At 48.6% G+C, this 27,126-nt stretch overlaps 1 protein-coding gene across 1 annotated transcript in view; it reads right to left on the reverse strand.

Annotated features, from left to right (window-relative positions):
* The window catches only part of LOC139757028 (uncharacterized), a 109,138-nt gene extending 95,754 nt beyond the window's left edge, over positions 1–13,384 (reverse strand). Inside the window, exon 1 of the mRNA XM_071677011.1 lies at positions 12,342–13,384. Coding sequence (XP_071533112.1) covers positions 12,342–12,908 — 567 coding nt within the window. The 5' untranslated portion in view covers positions 12,909–13,384. The remainder of the gene's footprint in view (positions 1–12,341) is intronic.
* Positions 13,385–27,126: the final 13,742 nt, after the last annotated feature.

The raw sequence follows: 27,126 nt of genomic DNA on the forward strand, positions 1-27,126 counted from the left end.
CCAGCCACCCGACACTAAACAAACACGCGCACGTGCACCCTCGCTCCACGAGGCGAGCGCACACCCCGTGCACCAGTCACGTTACGTAAGCCTCACGTGAACACGGAAGTGATGACGTGACTCTGACGTGACTTTCACGGTCTTATAACGACAGTCAATATCAACATTGGACTTGGTTAATATAAACTTTTCATGTTTATCCTTGTGGTACCTGAGCGATTGCATATATATATATATATATATATATATATATATATTTTTTTTTTTTTTTTTTTTTTTTTTATACTTTGTCGCTGTCTCCCGCGTTTGCGAGGTAGCGCAAGGAAACAGACGAAAGAAATGCCCCCCCCCCCCCATACACATGTACATAGACACGTCCACACACGCAAATATACATACCTACACAGCTTTCCATGGTTTACCCCAGACGCTTCACATGCCTTGATTCAATCCACTGACAGCACGTCAACCCCTGTATACCACATCGCTCCAATTCACTCTATTCCTTGCCCTCCTTTCACCCTCCTGCATCTTCAGGCCCCGATCACACAAAATCTTTTTCACTCCATCTTTCCACCTCCAATTTGGTCTCCCTCTTCTCCTCGTTCCCTCCACCTCCGACACATATATCCTCTTGGTCAATCTTTCCTCACTCATTCTCTCCATGTGCCCAAACCATTTCAAAACACCCTCTTCTGCTCTCTCAACCACGCTCTTTTTATTTCCACACATCTCTCTTACCCTTACGTTACTTACTCGATCAAACCACCTCACACCACACATTGTCCTCAAACATCTCATTTCCAGCACATCCATCCTCCTGCGCACAACTCTATCCATAGCCCACGCCTCGCAACCATACAACATTGTTGGAACCACTATTCCTTCAAACATACCCATTTTTGCTTTCCGAGATAATGTTCTCGACTTCCACACATTTTTCAAGGCTCCCAAAATTTTCGCCCCCTCCCCCACCCTATGATCCACTTCCGCTTCCATGGTTCCATCCGCTGACAGATCCACTCCCAGATATCTAAAACACTTCACTTCCTCCAGTTTTTCTCCATTCAAACTCACCTCCCAATTGACTTGACCCTCAACCCTACTGTACCTAATAACCTTGCTCTTATTCACATTTACTCTTAACTTTCTTCTTCCACACACTTTACCAAACTCAGTCACCAGCTTCTGCAGTTTCTCACATGAATCAGCCACCAGCGCTGTATCATCAGCGAACAACAACTGACTCACTTCCCAAGCTCTCTCATCCCCAACAGACTTCATACTTGCCCCTCTTTCCAGGACTCTTGCATTTACCTCCCTAACAACCCCATCCATAAACAAATTAAACAACCATATATATATATATATATATATATATATATATATATATATATATATATATATATATATATATATATATATATTCCTCTGAGTCCACGGGGGAAATGAAACACAAGTTCCCAAGTGCACTTTCGTGTAATAATCATATCATGAGGGGAGATACAGGAAACAAATATAATAGTCAGTTGATATACAACGAAGAGACGTAGGTAGGACGCCATTCGGTAAACAAGTAGTGATATATATATATATATATATATATATATATATATATATATATATATATATATATATATATATATTGTATAGGATCGTCAGCAGTTGTGTATATATGTCATAAGATAAACTAGTCAAGATGTCGTGATATTACGTCATTCTTCATGCCACCCCATGGTCAAGGGCCTCTCTCTCTCTCTCTCTCTCTCTCTCTCTCTCTCTCTCTCTCTCTCTCTCTCTCTCTCTCTCTCTCTCAATCACATGGCCATGACAGTCAGCTCTAGTTCGTCTCGCCGGCTTATAGACGTGAACAAGGTGATTCCCAACTCCTGAACACGACGGTATGATGCCTGAACACGACGGTACGATACATGAACACGACGGTACGATTTGCATGAGCACGACGGTACGATTCCCCTGAGCACGACGGTACAATTCCCTTGAGCACGACGGTACGATCCCTTGAGCACGACGGTACGATCCCTTGAGCACGACGGTACGATTCCCTTGAGCACGACGGTACGAATCCCTTGAGCACGACGGTACGATCCCTTGAGCACGACGGTACGATCCCTTAAGCACGACGGTACGATTCCCTTGAGCACGACGGTACGTCCGTGAGTACGACAAAAATCCAAACCTTAAACACGGGGCGGCATGACCACAGAGCCTAAGAGTACGACCTTCGAGCACGACCTTAAAAAATGGGTCGTACGGTCGTGCTCCAAACGGCCACAGAACACGGCGGAGGTCGTAAATACCACGACACATTAGCCCAATTGACGACAACCTCAGCATAGGATATAGAATGACTGATGAGGGGAGGCTGAAGTGTGGGGGAGTGTGGGAGCGGGTGGGGAGGTGGTGGTGTCGTGGTCAGGGTGGAGGGAGGAGGAGGTGGAGGGAGGAGGTGGAGGGAGGAGGTGGAGGGAGGAGGTGGAGGGAGGAGGAGGAGGAGGAGGAGGTAGAAGACACCCTCCCTCCCCCCGAAGGATAAAGATGGAGAGGGGGTGAGGGAGGAGGATTAATTCCCCCTTCCTCCCCAACAACCCCAAGATACGGGGAAGAATAATCCTCTCCTCCCCCCACCTCGCTTTCCTCCCCCCCAACAACCCCGTCTGACAGGTGAGCCATCACCAAAGCCTCGTCCTCGTTTTCTATGAGGCATTTAATTTTCCGGGTGGCTGGGGTAGCAAAAAAAAAGAAAACGAAAAACAAAAAAAGATGAAAATACCTCATTCGATCCATTTGTTACCCATTTTCTTTCCCCCAATTAAGTTAAAGAAATTAATTCTTCCATTTTCTTTTGTCTTCCAGGAATCTTACGTCATGACAACGGTCACTCATGAGGAAGTCATGGTGAAATATCATTGACCTGCGAAGGTTTGTGCGTCTGCCATGTGCCCAGGTGATAGAGGGATGACCACACACACACACACACACACACACACACACACACACACACTCGCACACACACACACACACACACACACACACACACACACATATATATATATATATATATATATATATATATATATATATATATATATATATATATATATATATATAAATATAAACACGAGGTTGGGGCAAGATAGCATCAATGATCACACGAAAAAAAGAAACAAAAAAATTAAAAATTGAACAATAAAAGAGGTTGCCAACTAACAATGAGAGATCGAGATAGAGATACAGGTGAAGTATTTCCTCAAGGTCTCTCTCTCTCTCTCTCTCTCTCTCTCTCTCTCTCTCTCCGCTCCTACCCCCACCTAGACAGCGATGTACTGTGAGATTCGCTTGAGAATAAACGAGTTTTCGTCAAATAAGAAAAAAAATAAATAAATTCCTTTCAGGTTGGTCATGTGTTAGTGGCAAGGGGGTCCAGCTGCATTACACCTGTTGCGGAGAACGAAACCTAAACATGCAACGGTGCACCTCTTAATGAGCATCTGTTGTGTGTAACAAAACATCTGTTGTCGTAAGGTACGGCACGGGTCTCCAATCACACCTGTTGGCAGGTATGTCTTAGGCCCATCAGAACACCTGCTGCCGTCAGATATTTCGCCTAATATACCTCCACACCTGTGTATAACCAGCTGACACCTTGGTTGCACAGTTCTCACAGGTATAGGCCGGTGTACCATGCCATAGTACAAGCTCAAGTTTCACCAAGTTTCACTTCCTTTTGACGAAACTACACTAAGCCGAAAGTTAGGCGCTACACCAGTTTCAAATGACATGTTCTCTGACCATGGGAGGCGATCTAAGCCTTTAAAATACCCATCCTTGCCCTTAAATTCCTAGTGACATGCAACCCATTCGCCACGAAGATAGACACAGCTTTATAGAAAGTATATATATATATATATATATATATATATATATATATATATATATATATATATATATATAATATAAGTTCGTGATTATTATATTCTTTTTCTATTTTTTAGCAAATGTTAAGAAATATCTTTCACGCTTTGTTATGTCCAGCACTGATGACAGAGTTATATATACATATATATATATATATATATATATATATATATATATATATATATATATATATATATATATATATACATAAAGGCAGTGTTTTTGGCAGAGATTAAACCACTGAGCACGACGGTACGACTCTTGAGCACGACGATACGACTCGAGCACGACGGTAGGACCCTTGAGCACGACGGCACGACCCTTGAGCACGACGGTACGACTTTCTAGCACACTGGGGTGGACAATCATGAGGGCGTGAGGTACATGACCGCAAACTCATACCACTGCTGTGACGCAACTCATAATCTAACATATGTACAATTATCGTAATGCCTTTTCTAACTCTGTAATGATGTTAACCTTAACAGGAGATGAGAGAGAGAGAGTCTTGAAGGATATATACACACACACACACACACACACACACCACACACACAACACACACATATATATATATATATATATATATATATATATATATATATATATATATATAATATATATATATATATATATATATAAATGGAAACTAACAAGGTTCCTCAGTGCTATGAATGCGGGCGCGCTAGATGGTTTACCTGTGTCGTTCGGGGTCGACGATGCGAACCCTTGAGTACGAGGGTGCGACCCTTGAGTGGGAGGGTTCCACCCTTGAGTACGAGGGTGCGACCCTTGAGTGGGAGGGTTCCACCCTTGAGTACGAGGGTGCGACCCTTGAGTGGGAGGGTTCCACCCTTGAGTACGAGGGTGCGACCCTTGAGTGGGAGGGTTCCACCTTGAGTACGAGGGTGCGACCCTTGAGTGGGAGGGTTCCACCCTTGAGCACGACGGTGCGACCCTTGAGTGGGACGACACGACTCTTGAGCACGACTGTACGACTCCTAAGGGCTCAGGTTTAAGGCCAGGATATCATACCCTGGGGTCGCACCATAGGAACACACACACACACACAACACACACACACACACACACACACACACACACACACACACACAACACATACACACACACACACACACACACTTCACTACCAGTCGCCTCAACGCCTGAGATCTTAACGACAAGAAGCAGGTCGTGTCACCTCAACACCCTAGGTCATGGACAGGCGGACGACCTCTGTACAACCTCCGCCAGCACAGGATCGTCATCAAACTCCCCTTCCCTCCAGCACGACCTTGGCCACCTGCGAAGTGCATACGACCACAGGAAGCTCCTGGCCCGTGAAACACTCAAGGACGACCCCCAGTAACCTCGCGACCAAGAAGGACATGTGGAACAGAGGACGACCCCCTGCTGTCCACGGGACGACCAGGAGGTAGGCACCTTAGGCCTCCTCCCTACCTGCACCACCTACCACCAGGCCTGGTAGAGGGGCAGAGGAAGAGGGAGGGAGGGTGTGCTGTCATCTCCCAAACAGCCGTTACCGCCGCCCGACACACACACAATCGAAATTCCTTACCACACATGGGGGCAGGTAGGTAGGTAGGTAGGTAGGACCACTCAGCCCAACACCTCTCTCTCTCTCTCTCTCTCTCTCTCTCTCTCTCTCTCTCTCTCTCTCTCTCTCTCTCTCTCTCCCCGGAGTGGGAGCAGCAGGAATGTGACCTAAAAGAAAAAGGTTGGTTGATCTCCACGCCCGAGCTACCCTCCCAGCCCAAAAAGCCTGCTGGTACCTGCATGGTGTTCTGGGGAAGTGGGGAGGGAGGCTCTGTGAGGCAAACGGAGGGGAAAGATGGAGGGAGGATGGGAGGGAGGCTGTGTGAGGCGAACGGAAGGCTGGAGGCAAGTTACGCTGGGGAGGAATGGGGGGAAATGGCGTGAGATGGATCAGGTTTTTTCGTGGGGGTTTAGAATCATATGGAAGAGGTGGTTGCATGTGGGGTCACTGTTCTGACGAGTGACTGCAGGAAAGAGCAACTGCTGGGGAGTAAGTGTCAGGAGGCACTGATGGGGAGGCAGGCTAAGCGATGGGGAGGCTATATATATATATATTGGGGGGAGGGTAGGCCTCGGTGGCAGGGAGTGTGCTGGGGTGAGGGGCGGGGGGTTGAGAAGCCCTAACGAGGCAATTGAGGAAAACTGACGAAGGGAAGTAAGTAGGGCGGTAAAACTGACCTGACGAGAGAGAGAGAGAGAGAGAGAGAGAGAGAGAGAGAGAGAGAGAGAGAGAGAGAGAGAGAGAGAGAGAGAGAGAGAGAGAGAAACAGGACATGGCACGGAGCACCTCGCGGGGCGAGGTGAGTCAGGCACTCCTTGTTCTCAAAGAATGAAAGGTTTATTGCACTCGGTCTGGCCTCGACAGCTGGGTGGAGGGGTATGACCCGGGTGAGGCGCGCGCGCGCGCGCGTGTATGTGTGTGTGTGTGTGTGTGTGTGTGTGTGTGTGTGGGATCACATTCTTCTAGCATGCGTGCGCAGTCCTCGGGAAGACTAAATACTTTACGATAACTTCATCAAGCGAGTCTCGGAAGGTAAACCATGCACGAAATGCCTCCAGACCCATGCGTTCTCTGTGGTAGAAACCTGAGAACGGCGGTGTTCTCTACGGTAGAAAACCTAACCTAAGTCAGATCTTGAAGTAGGTTTCACAACCTCCTTCAGTACGACAGTACGATCCGTAAGGTCACACGCAAAGGCCAGTCCACCTCCTCTAATGATCACAACGCCTTGTTCAAGAGTTGTAATATAATCCTTATGTTCAAGGGTCGAACACCATTGTGCCCTTCGATAACAACTTCTCGTTAACACTCTCTTCCCCCGAGCGTCTCACGTGTGTCTGGAGCGATCCTGTCCTGCCCTCCGCCAGGGGAGGCAAACCCCCACCATCCCTTCCGCCTCCTCGTGAGCAACAGGTCTCGCCACAGGACCCTGCGGCAGGTAGGAGCAGTGGCCGAACTACTACGGCGGGAATGTTCAAGAACTGGGTCATCCCCCACCCACCCTCGGCAAGCACACTGGTGACCCACACCCGCGCGCGCCTGCCTGCGTACACACACACACACACACACACACACACAAGCACGCAAGCGCATACCAACACCCGGAGCAAGCTATTTTATTCATGCCAGAGGCATTTGTTCCTCGTTGTACAAGGCAACGACGCGTTAACCACCGAGTCCTTCCGGGGCCTTAGGAAGGGTCCGTCAGGCATCAGGAGAGGTCCTGGTGACCAGTGTTACGAGGCAGACGTTCAAAACGACGACCAGGACGACTGGAGCCTCTACGGAGGAGGAACGGCAGCGACCTCCCGCCGAAGGAGGAGTGGGAGCAGTGTGTCGACCCTCAGGTAAACTCGACATCTGGCCTGCGTCGCAGTCATCTTACGCCAGCTTGAAGAGACGTCTGCCCTCGCTGCGTTGGGCAGGTCTGGACGTACGACGATTGTACTCACTCTGGGAAGCAAACGACGTGTCGTCCTCCAGCCCGAGGGTTTTCGAGGGCGAGGATACGATCCCTCGAGTGCGACGGTACGATCCTCAAGCTCAAAGGTACACGACCCTTGAGGAGACGACGGTATATGACCCTCGAGGACAACGGTATACGACCCTTGAGGACGACGGTATACGACCCTTGAGGACGACGATATACGACCCTTGAGAACGACGGTATACGACCCTTGAGGACGACGGTGTACGACCTCTGAGGACGACGGTATACGACCCTTGAGAACGACAGTATACGATCCTTGAGGACGACGGTATACGACCCTTGAGGACGACGATATGGCCCTTGGATACTATGGATACTACTGGACTTTTTGCCCCGTCCCTTAAGGGAGAGGTCGAAGATTATTAGGCCATCAGTACGCAAGGGGTCGTACCGTTATGCTCAGGGACGTTGCTGGTCGTCCATCAATTACCGTACATTACCATGACTCCCCTTCCTTATTTACATCCTATGACCTTCTCTTACGCGCCCAGCACCACACCCAAAGGCTCCGAGCACCTGCTAACCCCCTACTCCATGCTTACTGACCATCTATAAAGCACCCCCTATATACAAATCACGTACGATTTTACGATGAGAAAGGTTACGAAAATCCTCCGGAGGCCCAAGATGAAACTGGGGGTCGAGGGAAGGAGGGGGAGGGAGTGTGGCACGGGTCGACCCGTTACCTGAATTACAGGAAGCCACACATCCGATGGAGCCCAACACCCGTAATATAGTCCCGGGAGTGTTGTGTCAAAATTGTCGTACCAGCGACCCAAGCTTGGTGAACCTGGCCTCCCATTATCTTCCCCTGGTCAGAGACAGACACGAGAGGGTCATTCGTTGGTTCCAATGCTGCTTGTGGGTTAGTGGCTAGTGGGTGGGAGGAGAAGGAGGAGGAGGAGGAGCAGACGGTGTAAGAGGAGGAGGAGGAGCAGATGGTGGAGAGGAGGAGGGGGAGGAGGAGCAGATGGTGAAGAGGAGGAGGAGGAGCAACAGCAGATGGTGGTGGGGAAGGCGTGGGAGACGGTGGAGGGTGAGGTGTGGGAGACTGTGAGGAAGAGAGAGAGAGAGAGAGGAGGAGGAGGAGGAGGAGCAGATGGTGGAGGGGAAGGCGTGAGAGATGATGGAGGGTGAGGTGTGAGAGACTGTGAGGAAGAAAAAGAGGAGGAGGAGCAGATGATGGTGGAGGGGGAGGCGTGGGAGATGAGGTGTGGGAGACTGTGAGGGAGACAGGGAGGCAAGTTGGAGAATTCCGTGATGGAGGAGGAGAGGGAGCAATCACGTCGACATATTGCCAAAAGGCAAGACTGACACGTAGCGCTCACCGCCCGTCTCAGTGAACTCCCTCCGCCACGTACCATTCACGAGTTATCGTGTCAACAAGAACGTGTTCACAGACACAGAGACACATGAATACCGACGTTATGTCCCGCCACACACAATGGGTGGAAACGGAGCAAAACAGTGATATAGTTGGAATATATTTTTCATCAAATCTCCATCAGAAAAAAATAGACAATACGTGAATCAATACTGGAAAGATTTTATTCACGATTTATAACCTCCCTAAAAAATTTGATATGTAAGAACGACTTATAAATGTTCATTTCAGTTGAAAGTTACAATCCTTCTGGTTGCTGGCTGAGTCTGTTCAGTTTTACCTCCTGTAAGAGAATTGAAAGGAATACTAATAACTAAATCAAATTCTAAGTTAATCAACTTCTAATCCTTATAGAGAAGTATAGCCTTCTAATCCTTATCGAGAAAGGTACGAATTTCTTTAAAATCTAAGTTTAATAAGACTCATATAAGCACAAGTAAGAGACGAAGTGTTAAATGTCACAGTAAAAGGCATATTTACGTTCGTCATATCATATACCTTATATTCGCGAGCTGATTTTAAAATGACCATTATGAGCACAATGGCACGACCTCTGATTACGACTGCAACCACGACCTTGGCTCACGTCGGTACGACCCCACCTTTCCACACGACGGTACGACCTTCGGGTATGGGGTAACCTCTGACCTGAAGGTCAAAGGTGGTAACTACTGTGAAAGCTAACATCCCCACTGGTGAGGCCAATGAAAGATAACCTTTCTCCAGTGGTAACTGTGGCGAAAAACGTCTCTCTCTCTCTCTCTCTCTCTCTCTCTCTCTCTCTCTCTCTCTCTCTCTCTCTCTCTCTCTCTCTCTCAGAGTGGTGAACAAAAACAACGTTCCCTCCAGTGGCAAGAAGACAACAAGCGTTCTCTCCAGTGGGTAACTGTGGAGTAAAATGGGCGACCAGACGGTCGGTCCAGCTGAGCCGACCGCATCACAGGTGCACGTAAACTAACACTACACCTAACCTAACCTAACCTAACCTAACACTAAACCTAACCTAACCTAAACTAACACTAGACCTAACCTAACCTAACCTAACACTAGATCTAACCTAACCTAACACTAGAGCGAAACGAATGATGGTAACGGCCAAATGCTTCCACGACTCCCTCGCAGGATGTACGACCCCCTCTACGTTCCCTGTCGTCGTTAGAGATACCCGGTTATCTCCTCTGTTGTCTTCCCTTTGATAACCTGATGAGAGAGCCTGGCTCCATCCGTATCGTAGGCAAAACGACTGTAAGAGCCGACCAATCGCATCGCTACTTACTCTCCCCTCCCTCAAAACTGCCAGTGTGGGACTTGTTATTACCCCAAGTTGTTTGGTGATTACCAACACGACTACCACTTCTTCCCACACTTCACCACAAGTCTCTCCTCCTCCCTCCTTCCCCCACATCAACACCAACACAAGCACACTCCCCATTATCATAACAATCGTCCAGTGTCGCCCGCAGTATAACCTTAACCCAACCTGCTCTTGCGGGCGCAGTTCACATTCTCTCCACAAGACGTCGAACCGATTACGTAATACCGACGAAAAAGAAACACTAAATTTAACAAAATATCAAACGAGAAAAGCCTACAATGTTCTAACGTTTTCCCACAAGACTTTTGTGTACATGAACAAAGCTAGTAACACGACCACAGGGTTCGAAACCCTTATAAACACAAGCTCCACTCGTCTATTCGACACAGTTATGAAGAAATTCTTGAAATACACCAACAACGTCCCCAAATTGGCCAATCAAATGTAGGTCAACTTGACAACAGTGATAATGACAGCATCATGCACACCACATTGTAAAGTTTTCGTTATTGTTACAATGCGACTACCACAGCGACCAGCCACAGAGCGGTGTGTGTGTGTGTGTGTGTCAGTCACATAAATGGTGTGAACACTTCCGTCAACATAACAGTTTACCAGGAACACTTATTCCTTTCCCCCCCACAAGATGTTCAGTGTTCGGCCGACCCAACCCCGACGAGTCTAGCTTCAACGCAACCCTCTCCACCAAACCACGACCCGACCCCATCACCCACAGGCAGGGCGACGGTACACCTCCAGACCTCCTCACCACACGACGGTACGACTCTCAAACACGACGGGTACGACCCCTGGTCACGGCGGGTACGACTCCTGGACACGACGGGTACGACTCCTGGACACGGCGGGTACGACTCCTGGACACGACGGGTACGACTCCTGGACACGACGGGTACGACTCTTGAGCACGACGGTTGATGACCTTACCCTCAAACGACCTTGGCTAAATACCAGACCGTAATACCTATGGGTCGTCCGTATACCGTCCTGCTCTGGAGGGTCGTTCCGTCGTAATAGGGTCGTCTCGTCGTACCGCCAAGCGGAGTAATACTGTACAAAATTGGCAGCCATTTATCAAGCTATTGTATCACCCACGATTCCATTGTGGGCGGGAGTGTGGGAATGCAGTGAACTGGGTAACCAGATGGAGGAACCAGCCACACACACACACACACATCATGGTCTAACCAAGCGGCTAAAAAAAAAAAAAAATAGAAAGAAGGAAAACTTAATCCAGTTAAACCACAACCTGGCTGGGTTTAACGCCACCATCTCAACGAAGGTTTATGAACAACCCTTGGTTTAAAATCCAAACCTTAGACTGGGCAGATTGGTTTATTTAATATCGTAAAAATAAAAAGTTATAGTAAAGCAATTGTTTTAAAATCAGACTATATAACCTCACACTGTGTCTGAACCAACAGCTGTGAACAATGGTTGTAAAAATCATTTTGCTTAAAACGAGCAAAAAAAAAAAAAAAAATTATGTGTTGCTAACGGATCAGTCACTGAGATTGTACTGGGGTTCTCACCTCCCTAACCTCATATATACCATTCCCACGACCATCTCCTCCCAGAAGAAATGGTATGCTAGAAATGCCCGTAGTGTGATAGTGAGGTCACACATCTCCCCATTTCTCTCAAGAGATTTAAAGAGCGGTACTTGACAGTACAGTACCTCCCCAGGACACACTCCTCCTCCTCCTACAGTAAAGTTCTAAGTTCCTGTGTACTGGCCAGCCCTACGCTCATGACTTAACGTATAATATCCAGTACATAGGTTCTTGTTTTCTCAATGATTACATCTATATCGTATATTTTTTCTCTCTCTTATATATATATATATATATATATATATATATATATATATATATATATATATATATATATATATAAAACATCTCTACCCAGCTTGATGAAGCTGGGCGGCAACCACCCAACTGAGAAGGAAGGGCGGCACCACCTACCACAGGAGGATGGGCGGCACCATCCGATTAAGATGGGGCGGCACCACCAACCCTAAGAGGGCTGGGCGGCACCGTCCACCTGAGAAGGCTGGGTGGCAGTACCCACCACCTGGGGTGACTGGGCGTCAGTATCCACCACCTGGGGTGACTGGGCGGCACTACCCACTCACCTGGTCGACGAAGACGGCGGTCGGGTGCTGGTCGTCTCTAGCCCAGGCCGTGGCCGACATGATGATCAGGAGGCCAGAGGAAGCCATGGACAGGATGGCCACGCACATGAAGCTGACGACGTAGACGTGGGCGTACGGGCGGCGGGAGGCGCACACGCCTAGGAATCCCGACAGGCCCACGATGGCTCCCGCCCACAGCCCGGCGCCCAGGGTGGAGAGGGCGGCGTGGAGGACCAGCGCCATGATGCCCATGGCCACCATCAGCAGCGCCAGGAGGAACTTCAGGAGTCCCAGCGAGAGGGCGAGCTTGGCCGGGAAGAAGTACCCGCGAGGGTCGACGGCGTCAGCAGTGCCCGACACGGAGCGCAGCGTCCGCCAGGTGAGGGCGCCCCCACCCTGGCTGCTGCTGCCTCCTCCTCCTCCTCCTCCTCCTCCTCCTCCGCCGCCGCCGCCGCCGCCGCCACCACTCCGCCCACCTCCGCCGCCCGTCAGGAGGACGTCCCGAAGCGACCCACCGCCCCCGCCGCCGCCCCCCACAGCCATCACACGTCCCTCAGGAATCTTCATTCACCTCCTTCGGGAGATCACCTCACACAACAACTGTACCAAAACAATACCTTTCTCCGTTTTCTTTTCCTCTTACAGTAACGCTTCTGTTCAACACTATCCAGCCACTGTCGTAAAGTATAAGTATCCGGCCACTGTCGTAAAGTAAAAGTATCCAGCCACTGTCGTAAAGTATAAGTATCCAGGCACTGTCGTAAAGTACAAGTATTCAGCCACTGTCGTGAAGTACCCAGCCACTGTCGTCAAAATCTAAGTATCCAGCCACTATAGTAAAATCCAAGTACCAGGAGTGTGCGTACAGACACAACGGATGTACGGCATTGACGCCAACACACACACACAACGTTCCACAGTAAATGTTACGAGGAACTCCGTATAGGCTACCAGGAGAGAGAGGAAAGGGTTTCAGTCAGGGATGGCGGAGCGCAGCGCGCGCGATCTCCTGCCTCGCTGGAGTCCCGAGCAACACTGGCGCCAATTGCTGCTCTCACTGCTGGCTGCCCGGAGCGTAGGTTGGGCCGCGATAATGGCGGGAAGACCCAAACGAGGCAACCAGCTTCTTATCCCCCTCCCTCCCTCCCCCCTTCCCCTACCACCCTCACCCTCTCTCTCTCTCTCTCTCTCTCTCTCTCTCTCTCTCTCTCTCTCTCTCTCTCTCTCTCTCTCTCGTATTTCGCGTGTCGGTATATCAATATATATATATATATATATATATATATATATATATATATATATATATATATATACATCCCCACCCCTCCTCCAACCCCCAGGGTGCGCGGTTCAACCATCAATCTAGAGAGAGGGGGGGGGGAGGCAATTCAACCGTTAGGTTCAAACTACACGTCTGACCCCGTCATCATCTAATACTAGCAGGGGTTAACACGACGGGCGCATCGCGTCGCTGCGCGGGGATCAGCTGGTTTATACAGACGAAACACTTAACCCGCTCTTCCCCGGGGTCGTGGAATACCCATTGTTAACCCCTTGGTATAACGGCCTGGCCCCCCCCTCACGGGTCAGGTTAGAGGTCACCCAGGGGTCGTATATCGGTGGTTAGGTAGGTATATAAAGTTCCCAAGGTGTTGGACAATCGCATGTTTACCAAATGGCGTCCTAGCTTCGTCTTTTCGATGTATATCAACTGACTGTTACATTTCTCTCTTGTGTCTCCCCTGATGATGTGATCATTACACGAAAGTGCACTTGGGAACATATCGTGTTTCATTTTCCCCGTGGACTCATAGGAATATATATATATATATATATATATATATATATATATATATATATATATATATATATATATATATATATATATATATATATATTCGGCGACTTCAACGAGAGGGAGGAAGTGAGCCGAGGCGAGTAGCGGGTGTCGGTGGCCCAGAGAGGAAGGGTGAACTGTGTCTGATGGTTGTTAAGGAATCAACAACAGGTCGTAACTCTGGTCAACCTTAATTGTATCTCTTACGTCCAAACTACCAATCCAAGACGTCATTAAAACCCTCACACATGAGAAAAACACCCTAAACTACCAAACGATCCTTTTTTTTATACGGAAATAGAAAACAATACCTGAAAAAAAAAGGGGGGAGACATAGGGTGACTATTGAAGAACAAAACACATATGAAACCATGAAAACAATTAAGGTAAGACGAAAGATTTCGAAGTTTTAAAGTACACATGAGGATCATAGGTGTGCGTGCGTGTGTGTGTGTGTGTGTGTGTGTGAGATGCACGTACGGAGACGTAAATACTGGCCCGATAGCTTAGTTATAATGAGATATAAAGTATAACTAACAATTACGACTTAGAGGGTGTAAGATGGCTTCGGGCATCGCTTTAAGACTTCAAGACAGTAGGGCAATACTCCCCTGGGCCCGAGAATGGAGGGTCACTTGAGGCAGACGCTTCCAGACCCAGTCACTGTGGCGTACAAATACGCAAGACACAGGAGGAGTTCCTGTTAATGAAAACGGCCCCGCGTTCAGTAGCGTGTTACGCAGGTCCCGCTCGCTGTGGTCACCAGCCGTGACACTTAACTCCTGCGTAGGTTAATATGTTAACCGCCGAAGCATATTAGACGGGTTAACGTTAATTAACGTCAGATAAAACATTAACACACTGGCTACAACAATTACCATCAATCTAAAAATACATAAATCATATAGAAAAAAAAAATAAGATTATAATTCCAAACGTATGACTACCAGCGAAACGGGACCAATTGTGGGTATGAGGGCGTGGGGGCTTTTTAAGTACGACCACTGTACCTAAGGGTCGTTACCCTCGTGCTTAAGGGTCGTACCATTGGGCTCAGGCTTTCACGCGTCACATTATTCACAATTTACCTCAAAAAGCCTTTTACTGTAGACACAAAAAAGGCACGTGTGGCATAATGGAGAAATGTGGGACATAATGAAGGCATGTGGGACATAATGAAGGCATGTGGGGCATAATAAAGGCATGTGGGACATAATGAAGGCATGCGGGTTATAATGAAGGCATGTGGGACATAATGAAGGCATGTGGGACATAATGAAGGCATGTGGGACATAAGGAAGGCACGTGGGGCATAATGGAGAAATGTGGGACATAATGAAGGCATGTGGGATATAATGAAGGAATGTGGGACATAATGAAGGCATGTGGGACATGCAAGACGGTGCAGCCCTTCAGCAAGACGGTACAGCCCTTCAACAAGACGGTGCAGCCCTTCAACAAGACGGTGCAGCCCTTCAGCAAGACGGTACAGCCCTTCAGCAAGACGGTACAGCCCTTGAACATACAACGGTGGGACCCCTGATCACAACGGAACAGCCCTTGAGTACAACGGTAGGACCTCCTAGGCACAACGGAAGAACCCTTGAGTTCAACGGTACGACCCCCTGAAGTGCGACGGTGGGACCTGATTGCCTGTGGGGACATTGGCCTCTGACCTGACCCTTTACGGACCAGGACAACAGACGGGGGAGTAGACAGGCTGTCGGAGGACGCGCGTGAAGAACACAAGTTTCCACGTAGGACACCGTCTGACTGGAAGGTCTTTTAACACCTCCCCAAAAAATAAAAAAAGGCCCAAAAAAATGGCCCGAGACACAAAGGCTCTGTAAGAGAATGCTCCTCAGATGAGTAGCTCATGATATACGAACTCCTAGTGGAAAGATTAACTCCCCGAGACTTTGTGTGTGTGTGTGTGTGTGTGTGTGTGTGTGTGTGTACGTGAGGGGGAGGTGGTGGCCGAACTTCGACACCACGAGAATGCGAGGAACGGGTCTAACGAGGTGACCTACGGAGGTCCCTCGGTAAAGAAGGTATGTGGGTCTTCGTGTACCTGAGACGTCAAGGCCCCGACGTCAGCTCCTGGAGCTAGAAACCGACGAAGGCATTACCACTACCCGTGCCCTTTCCGCTCTGACCCCGGGGAAAAATCACAGACGCGGACGGAGGGAGAGCTGTTTTGTGAGGGAGCTGTGATGGGGAGAATGCCTGCAGCGGGGTCCCCACCGGTGAAGGGCAGCATCGAGTATGGGGAACACGTCCTGATGTGGTAACGGTGGACGGAGCCAGATAACTGGCGCGCATGTCTCCCCCGTCCTCAACCCGCTACAGGAGAGGAGGCGGCAGACCTGGCTATCCATTAGTCGTCCTAGATGCGACAGGCATGAGGACCCGTAAATGGGATTAACCTCATTTCAGATCAAGCATTGGTATTCAGCGAACAACACGATGTCGTGGACTTATCAAACACTGGGTACCTTTGTTGGCCCCAGTCGATTCTCCGGTAGAGATAAGAGACGTGATGTCTCGTCTACCAGGCGAAAATCAAGAACATCCCACTCACTGTATATCAAGCACTCAAATCAAACACTGTATCATGAGCCTAACAATTCTATACGACTCTCGCACCTCCTGTCTTCTCTTTACGTCTGTGCGCCACCTGTCCTCTACTGGCAGATGGTGTGAGCGTCAGAAGACGTGCCCAGCGTACTGGTTTACGTATTCATCAGATAAGACTGTCTTATACACAGCTTATAAACTGTCTCTGGTCAGGGGTGCTTCTTCCGTCGACTTGTCGACCCGCAACACCCAGTTGATCAGACTGACCCAGAGCGAGGCTGGATCACGTCATCACGGTTTGCAGTGGGTAAAGAGGGACTGTACTGATCCACTCCCTGTGGCCAAACCTGTTCCAGACGGGAGGCAGCCAGTGTGTGTGTCAGGGTCGGTGTTGGGGAGGGAGCGTGGAAGGTAAGTATGTGTGTGTGTGTGTGTGTGTGTGTGTGTGTGTGTGTGTGTGAAAGCCCTACACCATCTTTCGATTCCTATATTCACACCTGAAACTGAGGATTATCAATCCTTAATCATCTCATTCATCACTTGCCTCAGTACCTCCCCAGGAGTCTCGAGAGTGTGTATATCCACACTTACAAGACTGGGTTCTCCAACCCCAGCCCCGCAGGCTGTCAAAGGAGAAAGATACCATCTTCTCTAAGACAGGCTAGCTACCCTACATTTGCCTCTTTAAACGAATATAAACCAACCAAGGCAAGCTACCCTACATTCGCCTCTTTAAACGAATATAAACCAACCATCCACTCACCTCACACCAGTCTCTTAGTAAGATTCTAAAAAGCAAACACCTCATGTTGGGCGAATATTCTGAAGCAATCCATGTATAGTGGCGAAGATATACGACCCATCTCAAACCCTCCCGTGGTAATTCAAATCTACATTATTCATGAGTGCGCTTACGCCACTCTCTTGTATAGAGGACACACACACTGCAAAGTCTGGAGATGAATATCATAAACTCCGTCATCTAACACCACGCACACACACAGGCCAACCCTCCATATTCTGCTGGAGGTCAATTTCTTTTTTCTTTTTTTTTTTTTGCAGGTATAATAGCTCACAACTACGATGTCCAGGAAAAGTATATAAGTCGGTCTTAGAAGTTAACATCCCTAGAAGGAAAAGTATATAAGTGGGTCTTCAAACAGAAACGATGACTATAGTCTATGCATAACGGCAAATCCTCTAGTGGTTGGTCATCGCACAAAAAAACTATGGGAAGCAGCAACAGCAGACCCGCGCATGCCACAGGTCCAAACCTCAGGTGCCAGGAATACGTGAGGCCATCTCAACGAGGACAAGTGACCACAAATAACACGTACAGAACAGGGAGAGGACAGCATGGTCGGGCAGGACAAAAAAAAGGGGGCTCTTTGGGGGAGAAGCGATGCCGCGAGAATCACCCCAGATCCGCCAGCAGTTACTCCAAACTGGGGTGGTTAGAAACCCTCGTGTTGATCACAGTATCTATACAACGACCATAGCTTTTGGGGCAGCAGAATTTGTGATGCTGATTCTGTGGGGTTTCCTAGGGGTGAGCGGGGGATGATATATATATATATATAGTTACGCTCCAACGTGTCTAATTAGACCCTTAATGATTATAATCTGTGACGACAAAGGTCATAGTTCATCCGTTATCTGACCTCCAGTGATCCTGAACACGAACGTACAAGAAAAAAATATTATTGAGACGGAACACGTACATCATAATTCCCTGAGCGACATTTCATTCGTTTTGTCCCCCAAACATGAAAAGTCACAAGTTCACCCAAAGGACAGATGCAGGAGGTTTTCAACCTCTTTCAGCACGATAGTACGACCCCAGCGAGCACGACGGTACGACCCCCGTGAGCATACGTCAGTACGACCTCCGTGCGCATACGACAGAACGACCCTTGGGGATACGAGGGTTCGACCCTTGAGCACGACCGTACGACCATTGGTTACGATGGCCTGGCTTTTGACCAGATCTTATCATACCTACAGGGTCGTACCGTCGAACTCAATGGTCGTACCGTCGTACTCAACGCTCGTACCGTCGTATGCTGGAGGTTAAAGCCTCATGGACAGAAATACCCATAATAACCATGCATGTATATACTGAAAGGCCTGCCTTTGGCCAAGCCCTTGATACCCACGGAGCGAACGGAGGCGCTGAAGGGTGAGGTTAATTACCCACTTCAAAGTCACCACTACCTAGCAGCAGCAGCAACGGCGCCGCCGCCCCTTTGCCTTGCTCCCCAATAAGACCTTGGCGTCCACCACCGCCACCATCCCTCACCAGGACCAGGCCACCGCCACACACCACACACGGAACCACGACCGCACCACGTCTCGCTCGGGGAAACACCCGCCGCCCCCCACTTTTAACCAACATGAAACTCGCGGGTACACTTTTCTTACGTGCGGTTGAGGGTATAGTAATCCAACTATGGTTCATCGCTACCATAACCTCCGTTATAATTCTGAGGCTCACTCCAACTACGAGGTAAATATTCATTCTCAATTACTGAGTCACTTGACGGATCAACTTCGTACGGAAAGTGAAGTTGAAAACGCTTCTGTTACGTCCATACTTCGCTCTAACACCCTGTGTGTGTGTGTGTGTGTGTGTGTGTGTGTGTGTGTGTGTGTGTGTGTGTCGTCTAGGATGCACGTACGTAATTTCAGAGGCTGTGTGTACCTGACACCAGCCTGCGGAAACTGGCAATCGAGTTTAGGCCACGATTGTCAGACACACAGAGAGACACAGGAATTAACGATAATCCCATCCATAACAGAGTTGAGAATTTTGTTCTCGCGTCAGAATTAAATCCTAAACCTCCGGAAGCCATTGTATGAAAGCATGATACTTCGCGGGCTTTTCCTTAAATCCTCTGGCCAAGTCTGGACACTCACTACGTCATGTCGCTCTGGTCATCACAAATACCTTCTTGTGAGGATGCTGGTCTCCTCCGGAAGCAATATCTCATTTCATATTTACATATGTAAATGGATGTAAATACGTGTAAATCTGTGTGTAAGTGAATGGTAAACACACGAATGGGGATGTGTAATCTAGAGATTCTGCGACAGGAGGCCCACAGCACTCCACTGAACTCGACAACTGTCTTCTCCCTCCTCCCCCCTATACTCCCCAACCTCCTCGTCTCTCTTCCACCCCACTGTACTCCCCAACCTCTTCTTTCTCTCCCCACCCCACCGCCCTCCATGAGGTGAATGTGTATCACCAGAACCTTATTTTTTTTTTTCTTAAAGTCGTTTTCATTCAGTTCTTTTCAACACCAGAGACACGACCAAGCACAGCCACCTGAGATGATTATTGCGTAGGGAGGCGATTATACGACGCCCCTGGGTCCAGGGCCAGCCAACACCACCCCTTCCTTCCTTAGAACGAAGGTATACGGTACGACCCCCTGACACGACGGTATGACCCTTGAGCACGGCGGTGCGACCCTTGAGTGGCACGATGGTCCGGCCTTTTGACCTGAATCTTAACGGTTAGGCCTAAGGGCCAGGCTATCAAGGGTCGTACCGTCGTGCTCAAGGGTTGTACCGTCGTGCTCAAGGGCCATTTCGTTGTGCTCAAGGATCGTGCCGTCGTGCTCAAGGGTCGTGCCGTCGTGCTCAAGGGTCATACCGTCGTGCTCAAGGGTCGTACCGTTGTGCTCAAGGGTCATACCGTCGTGCTCAAGGGCCATACCGTCGTGCTCAAGGGTCGTGCCGTCGTGCTCAACGGCCATACCGTTGTGCTCAAGTGTCATACCGTCGTGCTCAAGGGTCATACCGTCGTGCTCGAGGGTCGTACCGTCGGGCTCAAGGGTCGTAAAACAAGACCGTTCCACCTCCGTCGTTGCTGCTGCTGCTGCTGAGAGAGAGCGTGTGTCTGGCCTCGCCAGCGTACGTGGTGCTACTGCCAAGTAATTGACCACACCATGTGGCAGTCGCACGTACCTCATAAATTCTTGCTCTCCGCCACGAAAATAAAGTCTCTCATCGTGATCCTTCTCCTCTCGAGGTACGACGGCGGCGCACCTGAAAGCACCCGGGACGTGGGGCTTATTATTACAGACGACTATGACAGGATCATGTTAAAACCGAGAGACACTCGCATCAGTTAGGGAGTGATGCTAAAACTCTGGCTTCATCTTAAAACTTCTACGCCGTCGCTCCTGCTCTCTGCGCGGGCCTGAAGGGAACACGAACACTCCAGAAATGTTCAAGAACTTCGACCTACATCCCACAACAATCAGGAGGAGGAGGTCGAAAACGTGTTGATATTATGACCCTGAATAGCTGTACCCTTCCCCCTTCCACATCGAGGCTTGGCTACAGCCTTACTAAGGTGAGGTGAGCAGTGTTTTGCAACCCATGAAATCAACGGGTTCAGAAGATACCGTGCGTCATATTAAAAGCGTAGTTTACAACTTACTTTCTATACGATCTGTCCATCATTGTCTATTATAATATGACCTGATCTTCTCCTTGTCTATCATACAACAAATGTGCCAAACGAACAGAAGTTGAATCAACAAGAGACTCGTAAGAATTCCTATACATTTCCTGCCACTGGTCCATCCAGTCGACGTACAGTTCTCTACAGGCAATTGCACCATTTCAAGGGCTGGTGAGAACAATGCCTATGGCACGAATAGGACCAGGCGATCCTAAGTGAATGCTCAAAGATGTAACGGGACTTCGCTATAGCCTCCGTCATCCCGCGCACGTCCGTGGTAAACAAGAGCGATGGTTACGAATGAGAACACTGGCTCGTGTTGACGTTGATGTCTGCCTAAACCTAAGTCATACGCTGCCAGTACCTGCCTACCTACATGTGCCGTGACCTGAGTCATATATAGCCACCTCCTGCCAACAACATATGTTCCGCATACGCTGCCAACGCCTGCCTACATGTGCCATGACCGGAGTCCTATACAGCCACCTCCCGCCAACACATGCTCATAACGCTGCCAGCACCTCCCTGCCTACATGTGTTATGACCTGAGTTATATACTGCCACCACCTGCCAACATACGCTCATAACGCTGCCAGCACCTGCTAATATGTGCTCTAACCTCAGCCATACACTGCCACCTACAATATCATCAACATCCAGGGACCACAGAAGTTCCTTCCATACGAAAACAATTCAGAAAAATCTTTGTTGGAACTTCCTCGACGGGTTCCTCGTCAGTAGATCCAAGGCCGTTCCTTGTACCCTTGTAATTCACACCTTGGTCTAAACGAGAGAAACACCACGACAATCACGGAGATTCTCTTGTTCTACGTACAGCGCTACGTGAGACGCAACCGCCAAACTCTAATTCAAACAATCGAAAACTGCTATTACACAGAGAGCACATCTTCCTCCCTCGCTGTGTACATTCTGGTATTGAGGAATTCTTTCTCCAGGACACACAGTCTACAAGTGACCGTTTACCTCCAACTTCTAAACCTCGTAATCCAACGATCCAGCCTATGTATGCGACACCCTCAACCCTCAGAGTGGACAAGAAGTTGTCAAGACAGAGGGGATACAAACCCATCCAGCTGATCCTACAGTAAAAAGGTGCTAACCTTCATCTTCGCTTGCTTCCAGGGTCCTATCCTTCCACGTCTGCCAAGTCACGCACCCAAGACCTCCTCCTCCTCCTTCTACACCCTCCCTCCCGCCTCTCCCTCCTCCTCCTGTGCTGTGTCGAGACACGTCCTGAAAATTGACCGCTCGCCTCGATCAGCCGAAACGACACCCTCCCCTCCACCAAAAAAAGACGGCCATCGAGAAAACAGTCTGTCCTGTTAACGGTGGGTGACAGAAGCGTGAACCTGTCAGACAGAACGGTATCCGAGCCTCGACATGAACACGGAGGTCAACCATCGCCTGCTCGGACAGGCGCGACCCACTAGCGGGGCGCTACCACTCCCAAGCCACCATGATTCACTACACCATAAGCTACCACACTCCAGCCCATACCGCGATAGAGAACCAGGTAAGGGCCCAGAACAACGCCGCGAGTCAGTACTACACTCCTAACGTTACTTACAAACAGCCAATCGAAACTACTCAGAAAAGGGAGAGAGAGAAAGAGTGTTGGTGTGTGTGTGTGTGTGGGTGTGTCTGTACACACGAGGCGACTCTGTAAGCAGCGTCTGGTCATCCCGGGGGCTTGGGAACCTACGAGAGAAAACTCTCGCCCGTACACTTTCTCTCGCCCACTCTCGCTCCAGATGCTGACGCGTCATCCCTATAATTCATCAACGTCGAAGAAGGGGGAAAAAAAGAAGAGGAGGATCCTGGAGCCAGAGGGACAATAACATGACAACTTCCAGTCCAGACCAGTGAGACCTACACCCAACATACACACGCAGATATATCGCAGATGTCCACCCAGAACGAGGTGGGTCAAGGGCACCAAAGAAAGAAGAGGAGAAGCACTGAGGGATAGATCAAGGAAAATGGAATATTCCTTTCGTATACTGCACTGGCGTCTGTCCTACCGTGTACACACAGACACACACAGCTTACCAAGAGGCGCTCAACACACTTTTGTCATCCTCCATCCTGGGTCGTGATAATGGGACCTCTGGGTTCTCGAGTCGTCTAAGAACATTCTAAACCTTTTGTATTCACCTCCTCCCAACATGTCCTCACTCATATCAGGAACTTTTCCACACGAGTTCCTTAAACCTGATAGTTCAGTCCTTACTGCTGTCTTGCTCCTTTATAAATCTACGGTATAGTTTTAGGTGTTCTTTTGACGTATTTATCTATTATTATGTATATTTCACACTTGTTCCTTTCTTCTCATCCTTCTGTAGCCATTTCTGGCTCTCTTATGTATCTTTCATAAGTTGTTCGATTCCTATTTCATACATGTATCTCATCGCGTGTCTGTTTTTCCTTGCTTTCTGACACGTTCGGTTGAGTTATCATCTTGATTCATCGCCTCCGTTCCTAGCTCCACGCCCTCATTGTGCACTGAATAAAATCTATGACAGAAGTAAGTTCTCTGTAACTTGATTTTGGAATATTCGACCTTTAACTCTATCACTAATATTGCCGTTTAAGGTTTCATATCTTCTTCAACTTCTTCTTCTTCTTCTTCTTCTTCTTCTTCTTCTTCTCCTCCTTCTTTTTCTACTCCTCCTCCTCCTTCTTCTTCTTCTTCTTCCCCTTCTTCATCTTCTTCTCCTGTTCCTCCTACTCCTCCCCCTCCTCCTCCTCCTCTTCTTCTTCCTCCTCCTCCTCCTCCTCCTCCTCTCTCTTCTTCTTCTTCTTCTTCTTCTTCTTCTTCTTCTTCTTCTTCTTCTTCTTCTTCTTCTTCGTCTTCTTCAAGCACTTCTTGTTTCCCTTTCAAATCCACCTTCAGTAACAGGTAACCATTACTTTCCCAAGAGGAGGGGTCCACGGATGACATCATCCGTCTCAAGGCTACCGAGCTAGTGAGCTCAGCTTGGATGATCATCCATCCGCCAGGGCATCGAGCCCCAGTGACTTCTTAGGCATGTTAGTACAAAACAAAAAAAGACCTTCTCCACTCACTCACCCTCCTCCGTTCTGCATGGTGAACTCCCACCCTCTTTCTTGCACCACCCGGATCAGTTATTTCATTATTTCCATAAAAAAAAAAAAAAGAAAGAAAGAAATTGATCCAAGTTTCCTCCCATCTTGCAGGAGGGATGGATGTACACGAGCAGAGAAATTACGCAGATCTTATGAAATGGTTCGTCTTCACTACAATGTGTTGGTCAGATGGACCACAGTCTACCATTATCACTTGAGGACTTTAATTTTCACTTGCCAGCAAAGCTGGGTCTCTTCTCCATCCCTCTGTCTACTTTCACTTTCCTAGCTACAGTATACATAACCCCCGCCCGCACCCTCTCTCTCTCTCTCTCTCTCTCTCTCTCTCTCTCTCTCTCTCTCTCTCTCTCTCTCTCTCTCTGGCAAAACCCACATACGATTCGAAATCCTTGTTCAACTTAGTGTCAAAGAGATCTACGATGCCTGCCATACTCTCAGTCACTCGATCCTTCAATTCGTGTTCCCTTTTCCACACACTACACTCGATCCTTGAATTCTATTTCCCCTTCCCACACACTCGATCCTTGAATTCGAGTTCCCTTTCCCACATTCTCCGTCCACAGCCTTCGCTATTCATCTACGTATTCTTAACCATGACGACAAAATGTCTCTTTTTCTTTGTCTGCCTTGTTGATTCCTCAAGATCTCCGTCCTCTGTTCTCGCAAACTTCTCCCAATTCCTCCACTAGTCTGCAACTTTTCACACAAAGCCCTTCTGAACTCCTTGATACCTACCTTACAACTCCCTTACTGATATGCCCCAATTTTCCCCCATTTCAAGCCACATATAGAGGGGTGTGCCATCCCTACGACACGATATATTCCCATTTCCTTACCACCATCTCATCTGTGATCATCCTCGTGTCGTCTAAAAATCATCCAATATACCACCGCATTTCTCCTCCTCCTTCCCCTCCTATTGGCACGTGACCTCACCTATATGACTCCCTCCTTCTTTTCTGAGGCCGCATTCCATAACCGACCCACTTATCGCCGTTACGATACTCCGAGCCACACGTCGAGGTACAGCTCTGCCGTGTCGTAACTAACAACGCCTCTTGTTTTATCACGTCATCCTAAGACACTGCCTCCTACCCCAACCCCACCTTACGGAATGATGATCTCACTGTCTTTATACTCACAGATATCACAGAACTTCATTTTTTCCCCCCATTTTCCTTTTTTTTTCTCTCTCTGTCTCGTGTGTTTCCAACAAGACTCAGCTGGAACTCTGTAGAATCATTTCTATCACTGTCGTCTTCAATGTCCTTTGCGTCAACACACAGGAGACGCGGGCCTTCCCCTGTCACAGTCTTCAAGTCCCCCTGAAGGTATCACAGGCGTTCCCCCACCATTCACTTACGTCTACCATTTTTCCTAAGCTTCCTCAACTTCATTTCACCTCCATCCTTAGCCGGGTTGACGCCCCCTAACCCTTCGGTGTTGCGTCATCACCTACTGAAGTATTACGACTCGCATTGCCCTACACTGCCTCCTCTGTGGGCACAATATACCACAGTGGGTCAATCACGTCCACCTCGATCTCCGAAGTTATTCTGGTCTTCCCTCCTTCAGCTCTGGGTAAATCAGGTCCACCTCGATCTCCGAAGTTCTTCTGGTCTTCCCTCCTTCAGCTCTGGGTAAATCAGGTCCACCTCGATCTCCGACGTTCTTCTGGTCTTCCCTCCTTCAGTGCTATGGACGAGATACTGCGATGTCTTTGGCCATGCTTTCCACGCTTTCCAGTCGCGTTGTATGTTAAGTCTGTAGCCTGTCTGCTCCCTCGCGCAGACCTGGATCGTATTTCACCTTGTTATCGTGATCTGCTTTTTCCCACTGCGAGGGAATAAGCTCTTACCATCACTTCCCCGTGGACGGGACACAGATCCGTGGCGTTGATGAAACAAATATGACGCCTCCCCCAACATGAACGCTGACATGTGGTGCATTGCGTTCAACTTCAGAGCCTGGCAAACGTTCATGCACTTAACATACTCTTAGATCGTCCTCCAAATATTCTCCGTGTTCAGCCTCAGATGTCCGAGGAATATTCAGTCTAAATATTCCTCTTGAAAGTGCACAGGTTCGTATACTCCTGTGCCCACGGCGTTTCCGGATATTCTGGCTTCTTGTGGTTATGCCGTGAGTGAAAAGTCACCTTCGGTGAGGGGGGGTTATGACTCGGGTATAAATCTCGTTTGCAGATCGTCTTACACCAAAAGGAGTCATCCTTTCCCTGCTGCTCATGATAGCGCACCTTTGGAGTTACAGGAATCCCACGAGAACGAGGTCTAAAGGTGATGATGATGATGATGATGATGATGATGATGATGATGATGATGATAATAACAATAATAATAGTAATAATAATAATAATGTGCCACACACACACACACACACACACACACACACACACACACACACACACACACACATGACAGTAATGCCCAATTGGCAGTTCCAAATCTATTCTCTATCTTTTCTTCCACTCTATAACATTTACTTTAACACCCAATTTCAATTCATGTCACTTTTCCAAACAGCCTGTGGCACTAGAGTACCGGCAGTCTGATTAGACATAGTCTCAAAGGACTCTTACAAGGAAACTGTTCTGGTAAATGATGTTGTGAGACGTTGTGAGATGTTGTGAGAGGCGTTGTCTTACGCAGTAGAGACGTTGTGAGAGGCAGAAAATATGTAGTCTGACGCAGTGGAGACACCTTACCCTCTCCAGGAAATTGAAGGCACGTAACCTCAAATGGGGATTC

This window comes from Panulirus ornatus, chromosome 24 (assembly GCF_036320965.1).
Source record: "Panulirus ornatus isolate Po-2019 chromosome 24, ASM3632096v1, whole genome shotgun sequence".
Classification (NCBI taxonomy): Eukaryota; Metazoa; Arthropoda; class Malacostraca; order Decapoda; family Palinuridae; genus Panulirus; species Panulirus ornatus.